Genomic DNA, 22,049 nt, shown 5'->3' on the forward strand with positions numbered 1-22,049 from the left:
AAATAGCTCTATTATAACATATTAGTTTTATGGCATATTTGTTTTAAAGTATATTTGTCTTAATAATTTCATGTCCTTTACAGCAGTTGTAAATGCAGGGTACTGCATTTTTTAGGAATCACTCTCTCTCTTTTTTTCTCTCTCCCTCGCTCTCTAATGCAAAGAATGGCTTTGAGTTTTGTTACCCTTTTCATGCAATGAGCATGAAATAATCGTGTGCTAAGACAACTGAAACGTTCGTGTATCGCTATGACTGCTTGTGCATTTATATGAAAGCATACACACACATACACATACATATCACTCATGTTTCTATTTTCAATTACTACACCAAATATGTGGTAACACAATTTTGCATCATATGGCTGAAAATCGTCTTTAACTATTAAATATATCTAAATTATTTAGATTTGCAAATTATCCGCATCCACATCCGCATCCGCGAGGGCGTGGTCATAAAATTTTTGCATCTGCATCTGCATCCTCAAAATTAAATATTGATATCCACATCCGCATCCCCACAGTTCAAATCATTTATATCCGCATCCGCAAATCCCGTTTTCAGACATCCAATACATCTCTAATCTGGACAAAGGGAAGTTTAGACATATAGTTTGTTACCCGTAGACTATAGTTGTTACACAGAAAACTTAAATCTATGGTTTACATATTATTTTCCTGTGTAGACACACGTCTCCATTTTGTCTGCACAGTCTTACAACAGGAAAAAAAATCATCAGGAACAATTAAATATAATACTCCACACTGGGAAGGGCAACGAGAGATGCAAAGTTCCAGTCCTGGAATAAGCCTCATTACTTAAATACTTTGAATCTTTCACATTTTCTGTCACAAATACAAGGACGAGATTAATTTAGGTGCCCAAATACGCCACATCATTCAAGATTCTCTGGAAATATACATCAATGACCATTGTCATGAAACGAATGGAAAAAAATTGCCAACTATTCATCTGTGCCAACCGGGAATTGATTTCCAATTGTGTTACCTGACGGATGTGGCCACAATTTCTTCAAGATCAGGTATTCATTTTTGTACAGTCACAAAGACAGATAGACAGACAGCCAGATATACAGAACAAAATAGTAAATTTAGGGTAGTAGTAGCAAGGAAACAAATGTGGGTGTAGGCGGGGTAAAGTCATTTGTATAGGATACATGTGGAAAATTGGGCTAGATTAGATTCAGTAAAGATAATTTTTGTTGGCTTGGTTGGGTTCTCTTGCTATTTCATGTGATTGCACCAAATATAGTTGCTCCTAATTGCCACAGGCTATGGCGTGTACATGTCTAGTGTAGTAGCTCCCTTCATAAATTCTGTCGTATTAAATATATTACTAATATTCACAGGGGATGAGATAGAAACACCAGTAAGTCTGTGAGGCCAAAAACCTCATAAAGATGCCTGATCAAAACCTGTGAGTTTAAACTTCGTAAAGGTCATCCCTGTATTGCCTGGTGATAAGTACCTATTTCAGGTCAAAGACCAACTACACAGGGATCTTAATCCCTGTATCTGGTGGCCTCAACAAAATGTGACGGCATTTAATTTTTATACAGTTGAAGACTATGCGGGCAATTCCTCTTGTAATGGCTTAGACAAAAGGAGAAAAAGGAACGAGGTAGAACTAAATAAAAAAAAAAAAAGACAATAGACATGAACCTTCTATGCAGGGTCAAAGCCAATGGGGGTGATTGTTTGCATATTGCCTAAATCTACCTTACCTAAACAAAAATATAATCTGTTCACACCCTCATGACCTTCAGTCCCCACATACAAACAGACAGACTAAACAGAGAATGTTTACATTCAGTTAGAGTAGTGGATTAAACAAAACGCTTCATGTGTATATTTAAACGAATCATATACACATGGCAATCAAAAATGCATCTATTTGCATTCTTGTCAAGCTATAAGCAGCTGCAGCCAAAACTTTAACAGGTGAAGTATATTATTGGATAATGACAAGCGAGGTCACCTGCAGACTGTCAAATTATGTGCTAAATGAGGCCTGACCAAGAAAAATGATAGACATAACATTTGAATAGCTCATCCAATGGGGTGTGAAATGGGCATTCACGTCATCATATTCATCTTTAGTAAATAGCTGCTAGTTTGGACAATGTGTGGAAAGAAAGTCCATGCCAATTCATTCATCCTAAGTACAGTTATTTGCGCTGACAAAGTGAGAAAAGAATAAGTGCCAATGCATTTCATCATAAGTAAATAGATACTCATAGTACATTAATCCTAAACAAATGGTTGTTTGTGTGGAAAGAAAAAACATGCGGCAATATATTTATCTTCAGTAAACCGTGGGGAGTGTGTGAAAAAAGAAATCTTTGCTATTACTTTTATCTAAAGTATTTGGAAAGAATGTTGAAGATGTTGAAGATGAAGTTAACAGGGAGACCAGAAAAAATTATGGTTAGTGGAAGGGTTAAAAAAGGTTTGTTAGTATACTTAGTATCTCCTATATAGTGATTAAAACCATTATTCTGTCCAGCTTGTTAATGGAAAGGATAAATTAAGGAATTATTAAAAAATTAAACACGATAGGTTTAAGTTAATCGTCTGTTGGATGCTTGAATTCTGTTTGCCAGCTATGAATATCTGTGGTAATGCCACATTATAAAGCCAAAAATGATTGTTGACTTGTTTCTAATTAAGCTCAGATTTTAGAGCGAATAATAACGCAACTTACTTTCAGGTTGCTCAAGAAGCTGAAATAACCAGCTAGGAAGCATAGATATCAGCTGCAAGGCTTTCAACCATCCAAAATCTTTAAAGAACCTGCACAATCAAACAGCATCCATGGTTTTTATTTGCTGGCAGGCAAGCAAAAAATGCTACCTCAGGTCAGAGCTGGTGCTCTTGTCACCATATTCCTTGTTCTCCAACGACTGCCTCCTCAGTTGCTTCTCCAAATTCAGAGTGCAGCTGATACCAAAAAACTTGCCAGTGGGAAAGTCAACCACTGGAAAAAGGAAAAGAACTCAAAGTGTTTGAGTTCCATTTAAAACTCAACCAGTTCCCTGGGTTTGCATCCATCACACCTGGACCGGGATTGGCTCCATGTGAATGCCGTCAACTGTTTCGTCGATGTTTTCCAAACTCGTACAGGAAGGTCTGTTATTCTTTTCATTTCTGAGAGTGTGCATGAAGGATTTGACAACCGCCCAAGTGTACAGCACCACAACGAGGAGGGATAGTGAGGTGCACAAGTGAATGAGCGTTGTGAAAGCCAGAGTGTACAGCAAGTCAGCCAGGATGAGGACCATGTGCATACCAGTGAAGCCAACCCAGCCATGTAGCAGATTAGGCGCCCCCTGCAGAGTGGGATACAAAGACAATAGAATAAAGCACAAATGCGAATTAGTCTCTTTAGGCCAGACATTTAAGCAGTACAATTGATAAGGATCGCTGCAAAAGGAGAAACAAAGACCATAGTGTAATTATATGTGTGACTTAGGCTAGAGATATTTAAGTAATGCAATAGAATATGCGATCTGATCAAAATAAGATACAAATTCCATAGTTTAATAATAAAATGTGATGCAATAAAGTTAACGGATTTGCTTCAGTAAGAACATTACAAATCACATCCATTTTTTTAAGGTGACAGATTAGACGTTCTCTTCAAAAAGACATGAAGGCCGCAGAGTAACCAATTGTGTGAATAAATGACGATAATGAATGTGCCTCAGGCATGGAATGTATGAGTTGCACCCATTTCATTTTACGGAAACGGTGGTGAGACCAGCAGACTAAAGTCTCTGCCTAGCCAAGATCTGTTGGAATGACAATGGTGGAAAGAAACAAGCAGCTGCCCATTTCATCTGAAGCTGATAAATCTTGAAATTAACGAGAGATTAGATGAAGAAAATCAGTGAGGAAGAGTGAATTTCATAAAGGTAATTTTGATGGAATTATAGAGTCTGGCGACGCCTCTGCACGAGCTGCATCAGAAATCATCTGGAGAAATTGATGAAGAAGATAGATGAAGTCACCTGAACACTATCTCTATGAAGTTTCTCAAAGTTTACAGAAACACGAGACTGCATAGCCTGAGTTTATCAAACAACCACACACACACACACACACACACACACACACACACACACACACAAAACTCAATTAGCACTGGTAGTCTGGCAAATTATTTCAGGGTAAATTTGCATGCACTTAAGACTACATTTACTCGAATTTTTCCTAGATAGTGACCCTCAGCAAAGTTCGGGGGTCGTTATCTAGGACTAATATTTCTTTGAGGTCATTATCTTTATGATATTTACAGTCTTTTGTTTATGTTTTTACGCTCATCCCCAACGGGCTTCTACTAAACAAGTCGCAAAGATGGTTAATACTTTCTAGGAAAGATCCATTTACTCAGCAGAACTACCAGGGACAACAATAGCTGCTCTGGATTGCTAGATTGGGCTAACCGGGAGAGAACGCACTGGTTAACCCTTATACGAATCAAACTACTGCTATACTGCGTGTGCAATAATGGATACTAGATTTGATCTCTATGACTACAGGAAATTATGGATGTATAGTTGTATAATATAGAAATATAGATATGCTTAGACATAAATAAATACACACAATATATATATATAAATATATATATATATATATATATATATATATATATACATCGTAATAAATTATTAATTCATTTAGTGTTTCCCATTGTTCATGCACACCAAACATCTCACTGTCTGTAGCAAGTTTGTTGGTCTTGAAGAATTTTTTTGGCGTTCACAAGTCCTTCGTAACAGCAACTAAATAGAGCTGTCGGAAGCCACCCACAAAGATTCTAGTTATTGCAAAAATATAATAGGCTTAAATATACAAAGTACATATATACATATATTTCTATATAAATACATATGTACAATATATATAATATATATATATATATATATATAGTATTATATATATGTTGAAAGGAGGAATGTAAAGACTTATCATTTCTAACTTCCCTTAGATACTGAGAGTTCGGGCGACAACCTAAGAATGCTGATGACTCTTTTTTGGGTGGTATGATGTTAAAGTTCCTTACCTAAGCATATCAGTGCCATGAGGGCTTGTTCAAGGTGCCTTTGAAAACTGGCTGCAATCAGTTACCAAAGGGTGTGAATTCATGTGTATGTGTGCGCCTCTTCCGTTCATAATGGCATCTTTAGCCAAAACTATAGGGAGACTTACGGAGAGGTCTGTGCGAGAAAGGCAGAGCCACGATGGCGCATGCCGAGGAGTTTCCTTTTGAAAGCGTGTGATATTCCAAGATGTAATGGGTAAGAGTCAATGTGCTTTAGCCAAAGTTGTGGCTTAGTTGTCTGTTTTAATATTTTGTAAAGATGTTCTCTTTCATTTAATCTTTTGACTTTGTCTTTACAATTTTGTGTGCTCACTAGTGTGTTCTCCTGTCTTTTAAACAAGCGGATCTAGTGGAGGGGACTAAGTGTCCTAGTGGAGGGAACTATAATATTTTGGAGAAGAGATAATTGGTGTTTGACTATTACTGATTAAGACTATTATTTACCGGGGGTTATCTGAGTTAATTGAACTATGAGTTATCATTCTGTTAATTATCCTGTAAGAATCTGAATTATTCAATTAGTACTTTGCTTTGAATAAACATATTTTTGTAGCTCCGACTCTGATTTGGTGACCTTAGATAATGGAGTGGAGGTTGTGAGAGAGAGAGAGAGAGAGAGAGAGAGAGAGGGAGAGGTTGAGAGAGAGAGAGAGGGGCTATTACTGGTGTCAAAGAGAGAGAGAGAGAGAGGAGGGACAAAGTGTTACCAGTTCGCCTTCTGCTATGGCTAAACGCTTACCAAATATGAGAATCACGGGGGCGATGCTCCCGTTGTTAATAGTGGTGGCAGCGGTGGTCGAACGGAAAAGCCTTTTGTGAGATTGGTATCAGCTATAAAATGTTGTTTTCAGAGTGTCTGATTGTGGGAATGTGTTATATTTCAGTTAATAACTTGTGGGGGTTAAGGTGTGTCCATCCGTGGGTATGGTACTGAGCCAGAGAAATTCTACTAGAGTCATCAAATTTGCCCGTGGTGATGCCTCGGGGGAGCTGGTCAGTCAGTTAGAACTGAGAGTCTGTGAGTGCGGTTCCCGAGACATCTGCGTGTGTGTGTGTGTATTAGCGTGTTTGTGATTGCGCAGATTCCGGGGTTTTCTTTCATTGTGAAGGGGTAAGTGTTATGGTGTGTGTGTTTTTTTTTAGTCCTGGGGGCATTTTTTGAATCATCTTGTGAGTTATGGGATTGGTTTAGAATATATATATTATATATATATATATATATATATATATATATATATATATATATATATATATATATTGCACATATGTATTTATATAGAAATATATGTATATATAAACTTTGTATATTTAAGCCTATTATTTTTTTGCAATAACTAGAATCTTTGTGGGTAGCTTCCGGCAGCTCTATCAAGTTACTGTTATGAAGGACTTGTGAACGCCAACAAATTCTTCAAGACAAACAAACTTGCAACAGACAGTGAGATGTTTGGTGTGCATGCACAATGGGAAACACTAAAATGAATTTATAATTTATTACAATGTTATATATATATATATATATATATATATATATATATATATATATATATACATATATTATTCAAGATTTTAAGCCAGAACCAAGGAAAGTAAGGTCTCTTATAACAAGTTTTGTGCATCCTTGTCTATATGCAAGTTGCCCCTTTGAACTGGAAAGCTATCTCTTCTCCCATTGGTTGTCGGAATTTAACCCCCACAGGGACTGGGTGGATCTTAAAAGGAAAAAATTTTAAAAGGAACAGGAACCAGCGGCTCGCTCTCAGAAGATCCTCAGACCAGGAAAAGGTCAGACGCTCCTGCGATTTGGCCCTGCAGACAACACTTCACCCCTTTCTGCTCCCCCCTGCTTCCTCTGGGGAAAGCCCAAGTATTTTTATACCTCCATAGTGCACAGAAATATCAAGCAGACAGGAAGACTACCGAGCCCAGGATTTCCAGGTACTGTGAGAGTAAATTCCAGTTCAGCCAGGGAATTATTTTGCCTTTTGTCTGTATTTCATTTCCATTTTTCCAAGGCGACTTCCCCCCTCCTTTGTTTAGTTTCTCACTACCCCCATCTTGGTTCAATGCTGTGATTCAAGCAACGAAATAGTTCTCTTTGTGTAATGCTAGCCCAAGTGTGCCCCCGCCTTATGCTAGTATAATATACCATCTCTTTGCAGACAAACACCATGCCTGATTGTGGTAGAACTTGGGAATCCTTTGGAGTAAGCCTAACATTTTTCAATAACCCGTTTGCGCAAAATTCTGAATGCAGTGTCTAGTTGCCCACCCACCCAAGTGTTTCCAGTGGATTGACAGTCAACCACCTTATTAGTTCCTGGACCTATGTAAATTATTGTAAATATAGTGCATTTAAAACTGAAGTTCAGCTTTTATGTAAATTCCTCCTTCCATAGTAATATCGGCCTTCTGCCATAGTTCTTTTTCTCTTTTCTTTGTTGTGATCTCTGGTTCCTTCATTCAAGGCCAAATTTTTCCAGTGTTAAACTACATTTTCTAGAAGTGAACGAGCAATTCAGAACAATATATATATAATATATATATATATATATATATATATATATATAATGCATGTAAGTATGCATATATTTCTATACCTATTATTTTTTCATACAAACTCGTATCTTTGTGGGTACCTGCAGACAGTTCAAATCGAGTTACTATTACGAAGGACTCGTGACGATCAACACTCAAAGTAAAGGGAAGCAAACGTACCATAGACAACATTTGGTTTGGCGCGCGCGACCAATGAGAACAAAAAGTGAATGAATAAATTACATTACTGACTGGCCTTATGGCAATGTGTGTTCTTGCTCTTATGAGCAGTTTGTAATGAGAAGAAAGTAGTTTTATCAACAGATAACTGATGTCGGGCCCAGTAGTTTGATATAAATTGAGATGGAATAGTTTCCAAATTCTTCCTATCCATACCACGGGGTCGTCCCCCAAACCGACGCCAACACGTCACCCTCTCCTCCAGACTGCCTGGGTATTACGTAACGTAGCTCAGCGATTATCTAAATATCGTTGGTTAAAATTATCAATGAACTCCAAGTTATGAGTACTGTCAGTTCAATATCAATGAGTTCAAGGCGGAATATTATTTATAGCACTGCCACGCGTAATAATTAGACACATAGGGTGAATGGCAAGATGCGAGAGATTAGACAAACATCAACAACTGACCGACACAACAAACATCCTATTTTTTTTCCTGCTTTTTTCCTTGACCTACTAACCTGTCGGCACAGTTGGAGCGAGGCAAAGCAGCTGACGCAGGTATTTCATTCCCAGGTAAAGTGGGTCTAAACATGAGCACACTGTGACAGCTAATATGACGTCTAGCGGGGACAGGTATTCGGGACTCCATAGCACGTTATTGCAACAGCTGCTGCTGCTGCCTTGGGTTGATGGCACTGAGCCAAGTTTGAGAATGGGAGAGGGAAAGGGTGATTTCGTATCTCAATGAACGATTTTTTGTTTCCCATTCTCTCTCTCTCTCTCTCTCTCTCTCTCTCTCTCTCTCTCTCTCTCTCTCTCTCTCTCATGGGAGTAAGGGATGCCTGACTCGTGCATGGTGCCATTTGCGTATATGGCCACTTCTCATTCTGCCATATACTGATGCGTTTGTGTATGTGTGTGTGTGCGCCTGCGCGCGTTTGTATGAGTGATGGGAAGTGTATCGGGTTAATGGAGCATGTCTGACTCATGCACGTGCCAATCGTGCAATATAGCTACTTCTCATTCTGCCTTATACTTATTTATCTTTGTTTTATTGTTTTTGGATGGAGGGAGTTTCCGTCTTACTTATACCTGAGGCTACTTGGGTTTACGGCCGCTCCCCGTTCTGCTATTTATTTATTTATTTTTCTTCTCTGACGACAGTTAAAAGCTTGATTTGTACACGGTGCCAGTCGTGTACAAGGAACTCTTCAAGCCGACGACCAAACCCACCCTCCCGCTCATCCATCCATCTTCTACGGCGACCTACCTCCACCTTCACCTTCTGTTCATCGCACAAACAAATATGGGCTAAGAATATCACCTGAGAAGAGACCGCGTTGATTCCCTTGACAAGGAAACTCGTTGTTTGCCCGTTTTTTCCTTTGAGGATGAAAGCCAATCTTGAGTGATTTCATGGTCACGTAAGACCGAATTGCGGAAGTATGCAAGGCTTCTTTCTTTGCCAGAATGCTCAATGCGCATTTATATTTAACTGCGAGGAAGTAAATTGTCAGGGTATAAATAATTGCTTCTCTTCGCTCAGAGCTAAGGGCTTTTTTTCCGCATCTCCTTTTGTTTTCTTGCACGTGAATATTTATGTTACAGATAATAAACCTCAGGACAGAGTCATCTTTGCAGCCGTTTCTCACGAAATAGATGTGATTTTTCGTCAGCAGTTTTAAATATAAAAGAAGGTCATTGAAGTTGTTCTTTGTGAATATTTATAGCTCTTGACATACGTCGTTTGCTCTTCAAAACGAAAACAATCATCACTGTAATTATTTGAAAAAGGATCTATGTTGATATGACCGGAGGAAGATGAGAGCAGTTGACTGGGTAGAGCGCTTTCGGGAATAAATATAACGGAGGAACGCGGAGGAACGAAGAGGAGGAAGTGACTCATGGAACAGGTGAATCAAGGAAAGGGGGCAGGTGGGTGCAAAAGATTGGGAGGGGATTTAGAGTGTTTATGAATGCCAAGGCATGCATGAAAGGCTTACTGAGCCAGCTCTCCTTTACGGAAGTGAAGTGTGAATACTGATTAGAAAAAAAAAAAAGTTGATCCTGCGAAGACTAGCATGAGTGACGGCATAAAATGGGTGGAAGTGTTTGGAAGTGGTTTGGTCCTACGGAAAAAAATGGAACACCATAGGTTTGTGAACAAGGTACAAATTCAAAGTTAGTAGGGAGAAGCGTTGTATAAAGTGTATCTCAGTTTTACCAGACCACTGAGTTGATTAACAGCTCTCCTAGGGCTGGCCCGAAGCATTAGATATTTTTACTTGGCTAGGAACTAATTGGTTACTTAGCAACGGGACCTACAGCTTACTGTGGGGTCCGAACCACATCGAGAAATTAATTTCTATCATTAGAAATAAAATCGTCTGATTTCGCGTCGGCAGTATGAATGTGGTTTCTCCCTGTAGCAAATCCAATGTTAATGGAAGCGGCTGAATGTTGATAAAAAACAATAATGGTTATGGTTTTCGACCACATCGCCGCGATGGTCCTGTGGGTTAAAGCGCGTCACTGTACGTCAAGAATTCTTGGTTTCCGTGGTTCAGTTAACCTGTTTAACAATATTCTCAGTCAACTAGATGCTAACATGATCTCGATAACTGAAAGTCAGCTTGCATGAACAGTATTTCTGGGTGATCAACGTTTAAGACAAAAGAAAAATAAAACTTATTATTATTATGCTTCAGTTCTAAGGGAAGCACCAACAGAATGCCCAGACATGGCGAGTAACAGAGTAAAAGGAGGATGAATATTGCAAGATGTATACGAAAACGGCTACTGAAGGAATAAAAAAATAAAAGCGGTTGAAAAATGCATCAGAAAAACTCAATAGAAAGTTACATGGCGCTATTCACTAACACCACTGCATAAGCACTGCAGTGAGACAAGGATTCATCTCCCAAAGATTCTATGATTAGCAAGTCTGAGCTTTCTGACCTTCTTGAAGCGAAAACAAGAGGTTGGACTTTTCTAGTGCATTTTACACTTATCAGCCAGATGCATAAAAGTGACATCCAGACATCCGTGAGAAAGGTGCGTTTTCAATATGAGAGGATGTCACAGGTTTTTCATTTATATAATTATTCATTTATTTATTTATTTTTGTCTATCGAACCTTAGCATCATGACCAATTTACAAGTAAAGTGGATAGTTGAATATTCTAATTTTTACTGACATTCTTTGTCTTTGTAAGTAAACAGGTACCACACTAGGAAGTTATACTTTTCTCAGGAACATATTTACTCTTCAGTTCCTACTTAACTGGAATTGGAAAAATTAAAAAGTTAAACAAAAATATTTGATTTGATTATTCATCGGGTTCTTCCAAAAGAATAGGGAGTAAACTCGACCTTCTGGAGGCACTTCGCTGTTATGAATCTTCAATGTTCATCTTATCGTATCCTTCTGGAGAAGAATCCTCTCGAACTTGCTAATTACACTAATTACTTACCACTTTACGTTTAGTAATAGTAATCTTTCTGCTGAGGAGCCGATGATGACAAGTTTTGTTTTTATTTATTTATTTATTTTATTATTATTATTATTATTATTATTTTTTTGCTTTGATTATTGTTGGGGGTGGGAGTAGGATGTATCCTGCACAGAAATAACTGGATCTTTCCTAGATAGAGACCCCAATGAATTTTAACCAAGTATGTATCCACCTTTGCACCCTGTCTAGTACAAGCCCGTTGAGGATTACCGTAAAATCATAAACAAAAGACTGTCAATATCATAAAGAAAATGAAACCAAGAAATATTAGTCCTAGATAACGACCCCTTAAAACCCTTGGGGTCACTTATCCAGGAAAGATCTAAATAACTTGAAAGTCTTTCACAAAAATATTAATAAAAACAGTATGTTCTTTTGTAGGTAGGTTAGGATTATTTCTTATTTGATTTCTATCCTTTTCATAAAATTCTCCAAATACTGTCTTTTTTTTTTTCTTTTTTTTTTTGCTTCGCAATCAAAATCGTTTATTCGCATTCATTTGACTCATCACGATTATTAAAAAAATGAGCTTTTTATTCAAACACAACAAGCCGAAAAGACTTTCAACTTCCAACAGCAAGCTTCGACAGAATATAAAAAAATGGAAAAAGGAAACAGAAAATAACAAATATGCAACAGCGATCAAGCAACTATAGTAGATTCACATCAGCCGTGCATTTGATGTCTAGGCCAGTCCCTTACGACGCTCCTGATTGGCTGTTGATAAGACAATGACAGGATTGGAAACTCTCAGTCTCTCTCGAGAGTTCACATAGGCAGGATGTATGTTCCATCTCTCTTGAGGTATACGTCTTTCAGGAGAGGTGGAACTTACATCCTGCCTCCGTCAACTGTCGAGAGAGACTGAGAGTTTCCAGCCGTGTGATTGGCTTATCTACAGCCAATCAGGAGCTTCGTAAGGGAAGGGCTTAGACATCAAAAACACGGTTGATGTGAATCTACTATAGCACATAGCAATAAGCACACACAAAGGCCATTATTATGCAAGAAAGAGAAACTTAGGCTGCCAAATCTCAATTCTAAAGTAAGCGGTCATTAATAATAAGCTAAATCCGTCAAACGCTCAGGCTGTTAGGCAAGGCTTGATGAAGAGACCTCGAATCATTTCAGTTCGAATCAACTTTACCTTGAGGGCTCCGATGATGACGCCGAAGGAGAGGATGAAGTAGATGCCGCTGTAAATGATGAAAAGTCCGACCGCCAGATTAACTAATTGGGGAAGGAAGAGCAAGTTGAAGTAATGTGAGTATATACATATATATATATATATATATATATATATATATATATATATATATATATATATATATATATATATATATAAAGATAGATAGATAGGTAGATAGATATAGATATTATATTTATATATATATATATATATATATATATATATATATATATATATATAAATATATATATATATGACTGTGTGTATATATACACGCCGAGATAATTTCTGTTGGCATAACTCTTAGATAATCGCAAATTATATATATGTATATATATACATATTATATATATATATATATATATATAATATATATATATATATATATATATATATATTATATATATATATATATATTATAATATATATATAATATATATATATATATATACAATATATATTTATGTATATATATATATATATATATATATATATATATATAATATTATATATATAATATATATATATATATATATATATATAATTTGCGAATTATACTATATATATATAACCATAATATAATTTATGTATATATCTATATTCTGTATATTTATATATCATGTATATATATAATATATAGTATATATATATCGTTATATCGCAGATAGATGTTGCGAGTATCTAAGAGTTATGCCAACAGAAATCATCTCGGCGTGTCAACCATCTTGACTAAAGATTTAAACCGCGTGAACGTTCCTTTTTTAAGTGAACAGACAACACCCGAGGAGTAAAGTATAATAAAGAGAAAAAATAAGACTTACATGTGTATTCCTCAGTAAGGTGTAAGCTCTCCAATTCCGGCCTGGGCAGCAGAGGACACTCGATGATGGGAATGGTACGCGTCACTGTTGCGTTCTTGACGTCGACACATTCCACGCTGACAGATCTTTTGACGATTGTGGATGACACTACTTCCTCTTCTGTCAAGTTTTTATCGGCCTCTTCTATGCCCGTTGCGTTCGACTTGGGCACGGGGCAAGATATGACAGCCATGATGCCCACGGTCGTGAGGAGAGCTTGCGACAACTGTCAGACAAAAGATTGACGTAAATCAGTGGCAACATATTTTCAAGACCAGGGTAACTTGGACGCTATTGTTTTGATAATGGCAGTTGTTTGTTGACTGATTATTTCGTAGTGACGCTGATTCAACCTGAAATGTTTTTCTTGAAATATATTTTATTTTATAGGACTATTATTTTCCTGAAGAAATAGATAAGAGTATTTAATAACGAAAAAAAAAGTAGAAAGCAAAGGTAGGTTTTCTATAATTTCAATGTTATTTGGCAAAAATGTCCTCATGATCTCTCTTATGATTATTCATTTTACCATAGTAGAATGAAGAACTTTCATCTGACTATTATTTTAATTATCGAATAGATTGGAGAATTAAAAAAAAAAAAAAAAAAAAAACAGAAAGTAATGGCAGGATTGCTATAGGTCAAGGGGCCTGACTGTGGTTGTTGTGACGTCACGCACCAAGCCGTTTAATCCTCTACCTGAGTTTAAGCTGCGCGTGAGACGACCTTATTCTCTAGACCTTGTTTATTCTTATGTCACTTTGTAAGTCGCAGACTGAAAGAGACTTCTAGGGTGCTGAATTGACCGTAGGATATTTGCGATGCACCATCCATCGGGTACAAAATATGCTTCCCTGCGTTCGCATATTGTAAATATGAGTAGGCATGCTTTGTTATACACTGATAAATCCCTAAGACTTACACATGCACTTTTGGGTTCACATACCAAAGAGTTTGAATTCATGTTAGCACTTTTGAGCACCTGGTTATTAGTATTATTATTGTTCTAAGGGGTCCACAATAATAATAAAACAATTAAGAGTTCGTGTTTAAGAAAGTTATTATTAATATTATTAACACAGTTTAACCAGACCACTGAGCTGGCTATCAGCTGTCATAGGGCTGGTCTGAGCACCTGAATAAATTAGTGTCATTAAGCTCCTATAAGCCAAAAGTTAGCGCTTACGCACAACTCCGACTTTAATGGAAGATAAAACTTCAAGTCGCTAATAGTAGGTAGGATAAAATGGCTCCCTGCAATGTCATTTAAATCTTTCGGTCTCTCTAACATAAGGCGGCGTAAATGTGAAGCAATAAAGATGAATTTATGTTTTCGAAATCGGTACTAAAACTAATGACGTTCTCGTTATCGGAACTAAAGTAAATAGAATATCGCCATCGAAGAATTCTGTCGTTTAAGTTTACTTAGAATTTTCTATCGAAATTTTTATATGGCGGCAGAGTCACGTAAATCCCTCTTACCAGTTGCATCGTCTGTTTTAAATACAGCCTCGAACTCATCTTGACTGGCAAAAGATGGTGGTGATCTAAAAACAAATATCATTTTTTACTCCATCTGTATTAAGAACCTTATTGGATGCTTATTTCCATAATTGGTATTTCATTACTTTGAGGTCATGATAAAAAAATTATGATTAGGGGTCTCGTGTATAAAAAAAAATTACAGATCTCTATATCTCTGCAATTACCTAGCAACTCTCAGTAGAGTTCTCTCTCGTGGTCCACTACTATCTTAATAATAATAATAATAATAACAATAATAATAATAATAATAATAATAATAATAAATAATAATAATAATGATAATAATAATAATAATAATAATAATAATAATAATAATAATAATAATAATAATAATAATAATAATAATAAATTTCCTTAATGATTTTGTTCTGCATTTTGATTTCTTTATGGTTGCAAGATCGAAACAAAGGATTCTAGATGGTGGAAGGAGATAATAATAATAATAATAATAATAATAATAATAATAATAATAATAATAATAATAATAATAATAATAATAATAATAATAATAATAATAATAATAATAATAATTGAAAAAGAAACCCACAAAAAATGAAAGTACTCGAGTGTGGAGTAAAATTAAATGTAAATATTTAGAAGTAAACAAGTTATAAAGTGATTTTGTGGGTTTCTTTTTCAATCTTCAGAAGAAAACTGAAAGAAGTTTTTGTTTGGTTAATAATAATAATAATAATAATAATAATAATAATAATAATAATAAAATAATAATAATGATAATAATAATAATAATAATAATAATAATAATAATAATAATAATAATATAATAATATAATAATAATAAATTGAGTTAGTAGGCACAAGGTAGTCTGTTTTTACAATGAATGGCCAATGGATGTCTTTTTTTTGTGCTAATTTTGACTTACTATTACGATGAGTTATGGCATTTGTATTATTACCATCATCGGTATTATTATAGAATAGCAAAGAAAAGACAACTAACCTGTTGTTTTGTTTTAGAATTTTGATTAGGATGGCCTAACAGAATTGTTTCTAAATGAGTTTAATTCTTATATATATTATATATATATATATATATATATATATATATATATATATATATATATATATATATATATATATATATATATATATAATATATATACGTGATTTTCCTCTATTTTCCAGTACTACTTTGTTGCATCTCTTAACTGAGACCTTTTCTTGCTCTCTTTGCACATGTATAAATGTGTGTGCCAGTATAAGTGTGTTTGACCGTGCGTTCGTGTGTGTATACTATTGATAGACTCTTTGAACCCAACAGACAAAATTAATTTAAGCACAAGTATCAAGGAAATCCACTCACTGAGCGTTAAAGGCTCATTATGTTAGTACGAAAAGACATTACTTGTCGAATGCGGAGATTAAATGGGATCTGTCTGTCGTGTGAAAGAAGTTTCCTGGTATGCGTTGGAATTTTATAGTTAATCAAAGCGTTTGATGCCAGCTTAGCTGTAACTGCTCCTGTGACACTACTGTAGCAACCGAGATGTCCAGTAATTCTGTATGTTTCATGTTGTTTGTGATACGAAGTTCATTAACGCAGTAAAAAAAACAGAAAAAAAATGCTTGTCTTGACAATGGGGATTGCATACATATACAATACGTACACACACACAAACATATACATATATATATATATATTATATATATATATATATATATATATATATATATATATTTATATATATATACTATATATATATATATATATATATATATATATATATATATATATATATATATACAATAAAAGGAGCCCATAAAAACGCCAAAATATAGAGAGAAAGTACTATATTTCAGAGACTACTGTCTCTCTCTTCACCTACCTGAAGAAAGAGACAGTAGTCTCTGAAATATAGTACTTTCTTTCTATACTTTGGCGTTTTTACGGGCTCCTTTATTGGATGGTTGGAATTGTGTTGTGACAGAACATTATATATTATATATATATATATATATATATATATTATATATATATAGATATATATATATATATATATATATATATATATATATAGAATATAAGCCAAGAGGGCTATAGGGACCCATGGACCCATCAGAATTGAGCTAAAAGTATTAGTCACTGCCATCCTTCAACTAAATACAAAAGGCATAGGTTCTAATTCTGGCAGAATAAGAATAATTTTAACTTACCATGGTGATGAAGCCTATGATAAGGGTGCCTGTCTTGAGGGACCATTTTGCACAGCAGTTGTCAGTGGACCAATATCCCAAATTTGCTCTGGTGTTCATGTACATCTTCACAGATCTCTCACTGCGTCAGTTAATCGGTTGACGACCTTATATTTCCGTGGGGATCAGAGGACGCAGAAGCAGTTCTTGGGTATACAAGCCTTGGCAATGTCTGCGAACTATTTTTAATGGACGAAGTAGTGTTTTGGCTGGGCCCTTCCCTGTACGGGGGAAACAGTTATGAATATTTGTAATTCAAGAGAATGTGTTTATTGAAACACTGTACACGATAATATTTAAATTTACTGCGTTCCAGATTCAGATGTTGAGAATTGTTGAGAATATATACCATACATATATAAACACACACACACACACACACACACACACACACACACACACACACACATATATATATATATATATATATATATATATATATATATATATATATATATATATATATATATATATGACTGTAAAAATGTTCTGTTGCAACAGAATAACATCAAATAAAAGGACCATGAAAACGCCAAGATATAGAGAGTAAGTACTTTCAGGGAGAGAGAGGCAGCAGTCTCTGAAATATAGTAATTAATTCCTATATTTTGGCTTTTTCATGGGCTCCTTACTATATATATATATATATATATATATATATATATATATATATATATATATATATATATATATATATATTATATACACACATATATTATATAGTATATTTATATACATATATTTATGCACAAGATGGGCTCGGCTGACGGAATTAAACTTAGCCCTTCTACTCACACGACGATAACCCTGCCCATCAAAGAGAATTATTACAGGAACACCAAAGAAGCCAGCAGATTCCGCATTCTAGTACTAAACATTATGAAATACCGATCAGATCTTTCATGCCTCTGTTCGTCAATTCGACAGTGTCACGTAATATCAGTGAGATCGAGATTCCTGACGGGTGCAACGGGACATATGTGACGCGTCACGTAAAGAAACACGGGAGATCCAAAACCCAGATAAATTATTACCAGTTGAACAAGCAGGGATCGACGACCTTATGACCAAGTCGTGGACAGAATGGCTTCGGGAGGCAAAACACCTGTCATTCTAAGCAACTTGGTCAGGGTCGTTGACCCTTTGCTCTTCCTGGCGTCATTTATTTTTTTTTAACTGAATCTATGAAGCAGCTGAAGTTTCCTCAGTTACCTCACGAAATGAGGCTTTTGGGCTAGTTCCCCATCCTCTTAATTACTGTGAGTAAGTAGGTGTGTATGTACGTATGGATGCGTAATATATATATATATATATATATATATATATATATATATATATATATATATATATATATATATATATATATATCTTAATTCAATTCGGCGTCAATAACCTAGATGTTGAGACGCCAGTTTTAGTAGCTATAATCAATCAATCAATCAGTTAATTTATATATATATATTATATATATATATATATATATATATATATATATATATATATATATATAAGCATATATATATACCACCTCCAAATATGCTTACTTCAATTCACAAGTTAAAATACTCACGGAAATAGATCGTGCTATGATTATTCGAAGGCGCATGGCTTCGGCAACTCCAAAGATTTTAATGATTTCTCTTTCATTGTGATCCTCCCAACTACCGAAAAAACAGTCGAGGAGAATCAAATGAGCAAAACAGTTTTTTGTACTTTTGTTTACCGAGATATCTACCAAAGTGTTCCATTGGAGGGTGGATAGTTGACAACGTAATGACCTTCGAGGGAGAGATAAAATGAAGAAGAAAAGAACAGAGGAATTAGAGAAAGGTTAAGAGGGATGTAAGAAGTAAATGAAGTACAGAGGAATAGTTGAGGATTGTAGTTGTAAAAAAGCTTCGGGGGAATTAAGGAAAGCAATTGAAAGATAAAATGAAGAAGAAAAGGACAGAGGAATGAGAGAAAGGTTGAGAGGGAAGTAAGAAGTAAAGGTAGTACAGAGGAATAGTTGAGGATTGTAGTTGTAAGAAAGTTTGTAGGGAAATAAAGAAAACAATTAAAAGATAAAATGAAGAAGAATAGAACTGAGGAATGAGAGAAAGGTTGAGAGGGGAGTAAGAAGAAAAGGGAGTACAGGGAAATAGTTGGGATTGTAGTTGTAAAAAAGTTTGTGTGGAATTAAAGAAAAAAATGATAAAATTATGGGCACTGAAAAAGACTGTAGGGCTGAGCAAGAAAAATACAGATTAAAGCAAAGGGAGATAGATCGAAAAAGAGGCTAAGGAAATGGTAAAAAAAGAAAGGAGGAACAGAAAAAACTGGTGAAAAACTAGGAAAATCGTGGAGAATGATGGAAGGAGGAACTAGAGGCTCGTAAAGAAGAAGAAGAAAAAAAAAATGAAGAGAGAGAGAGAGAGAGAGAGAGAGAGAGAGAGAGAGAGAGAGAGAGAGAGAGAGAAACAGGAGGAGAAAACGAATGAAGATAAGCACGAAGTTTACAGAGAAAATTCAAGACAAGAGATCACAATAACTTCCGGGACAAGACAAAGCAAATCAACAGCGTAGAAATATTGCGAAAGAGGAAAAAGAGAAAACTGAAATAGGAAGGGAAATGGGAGTGACGGGAAGACAGAAGGGGATGTGATGAAAGAGGAAGAAATGAAATCTGATCGAATCAGAATAGATAATAATGTTGATGGTGAAGAAAGAAACGAATGTCATCAAAATATAACGCAGGAATAATATGCAGGCGAAGAAGAAATAAAGGAAGAGAAAAATAAATAACAAAAGATCAGGGAGAATAGAAGAGACGAAAATGGTGTAGAAAACTTGAAGAATATTAATAGACAGAAAATGACGAAGGATAGGAATGGCACAGAGAGAGAGAGAGAGAGAGAGAGAGAGAGAGAGAGAGAGAGAGAGAGAGAGAATGACGTAAGTTAAAAAAAGAGTAATAAACAAAACAGGTGTCGTGCGACAGAAGTAATTGCCTGTCAACGGAATACAAAATTATCGCTATCGCCAATCGCTGCCGTCATATCGCCGAGACAGTTAGCGATAGTTATCTCTGCTTCGCAAACTGCTTTTAATACTTCTAATGGATATTAGAAAAGGGGTTTTGGGGAGGGGGGGGAGAGGGAGGGACTGATTATTTAACGGAGCAAGTTCATTTTCTCAAATTAATCAACCATTTGTAATGATGCAGCTAAGATGTTCGTTTCTTATTCGGCGAGGAATTTAATATTTGCATTCGTAATCATTATAATTATCTCAGTTTTAGTTTCCTCATGATTTGTTGACGTGGCATCACGTTGATTTTGAATTTAAAAAATGCAAAATATAAAAAGATAATGTGAAATTGCTTGATGTGAATGGAAACGTCAAGTGCATCTTTTTAATAAATGAAATTGTTCCCTCCAGCGATTATGATTAACAGTCCGTAAATACGTATTTGTTAAAGCATTCTTCACAACAATACTTTCGCCATTCATTATATTTCGTCTCCAACTGAATAAACACCGAGTTATTTCGGTAACAGTTAATTAAACAAGCCTTTAGATTGCCGACATCTGGGAAAGTAGCTGACTTCTAGTTTTCTGTACAATAAAACAGGGTTACAGTTAAACCAGCATTGAATTTGCCGATATCTGGGAAAATGACTGACTTTTTAGTTTTCTGTAACAGAAAACTATCCAGTTGGCTTTGTCTATCCGTCCTAAGTTTTTCCGTCCGCACTTTTTCTGTCCGCCCTCAGATCTTAAAAACTACTGAGACTATAGGACTGCAAATTGGTATGTTGATCATCCACCCTCCAGACATCAAACGTACCAAATTGCAGCTCTCTAGCTTCGGTAGGTTTGATTTTATTCAAGGTTTAATTTAGCGATGATCGTGCGTCTGGCAATATTATGTGGCAGGCCACCAGCGGGCTGTGGCTGAAAGCGTCATGTGCCGCGGCTCATTCAACGTCATGCCGAGACCACCGAAAGATATAGCTATTTCTGGCGGCCTTGATTATACGCTGTACAGAAAACTCGTATTTTTTTACTTGTTTTCTTTTAACTTGAGTCTGTTTTCGATCTCCTCTTTGCTACCAAAACATCTGGGGATTTTGGCTGCTGCTCCTCAAGGCTAAGCTGCCTCTCATACAGAAGGTTCCGCTCCCGCTGTCAGGGGAAAGTAAGTACGCGAGGCTCGTTTGTTGTTTGTTCCTTTGCAAGTTGTTCTCGCTGTCTTAATCTCGGTGCGGACAGATGCAGAACATCGACGAACCACGCGAGTCGCATTACTCGAATTCTCTTGTCTCCTTTTTTCCACGAGGTTTAAGCGTTATGCGGGGTTTAATTACTGAAGGTTTATACGTACACACACATCCATATATACATACATATATATACATATATATATATATATATATATATATATATATATATATATATATATATATATATATGACTGGTAAAAATGTTCTGTTGCAACAGAATTCCATCTAATAAAAGCCCATATAAACGCCAAAATATAGAAAGTAGATACTATATTTGGCGTTTTTATGGGTTCCTTTTATCATATATATATATATATATATATATATATATATATATATATATATATATATATATATATATAATATATATGCATATATATAAATATATATGCATATAATATATGTATATATATATATATATAAATTTGTAGAATCTAACGGTCATTTTTACCATGAAACATATGTAACTGTAATAGCCACAATGCCCTCTTAACTTCTCAAATTCTTTGCTCTTTTTTGGATACGCTTATCACTACAAACCTTGAGATCCAACTTTCAAAGAAATATGAAGAAATCATGACGTCCAGTAGCGGGCGGAAACGAGCCGACG

The 22,049-nt window shown here is 35.5% G+C and overlaps 1 protein-coding gene across 1 annotated transcript in view; it reads right to left on the minus strand.

The window, feature by feature from the left end:
- LOC135226441 (uncharacterized) overlaps positions 1-22,049 on the minus strand; it is a 28,481-nt gene that overhangs the window by 969 nt on the left and 5,463 nt on the right. The window contains exons 2-5 of the mRNA XM_064266001.1: positions 17,137-17,396; positions 13,378-13,642; positions 12,515-12,597; positions 1-3,350 (exon numbers count right to left, since the gene is read on the minus strand). The exon at positions 1-3,350 is cut by the window's left edge and continues 969 nt beyond it. Coding sequence (XP_064122071.1) covers positions 3,072-3,350; positions 12,515-12,597; positions 13,378-13,642; positions 17,137-17,241 — 732 coding nt within the window. The 5' untranslated portion in view covers positions 17,242-17,396 and the 3' untranslated portion in view covers positions 1-3,071. The remainder of the gene's footprint in view (positions 3,351-12,514; positions 12,598-13,377; positions 13,643-17,136; positions 17,397-22,049) is intronic.

This window comes from Macrobrachium nipponense, chromosome 14 (genome assembly GCF_015104395.2).
Source record: "Macrobrachium nipponense isolate FS-2020 chromosome 14, ASM1510439v2, whole genome shotgun sequence".
Lineage (NCBI taxonomy): Eukaryota > Metazoa > Arthropoda > Malacostraca > Decapoda > Palaemonidae > Macrobrachium > Macrobrachium nipponense.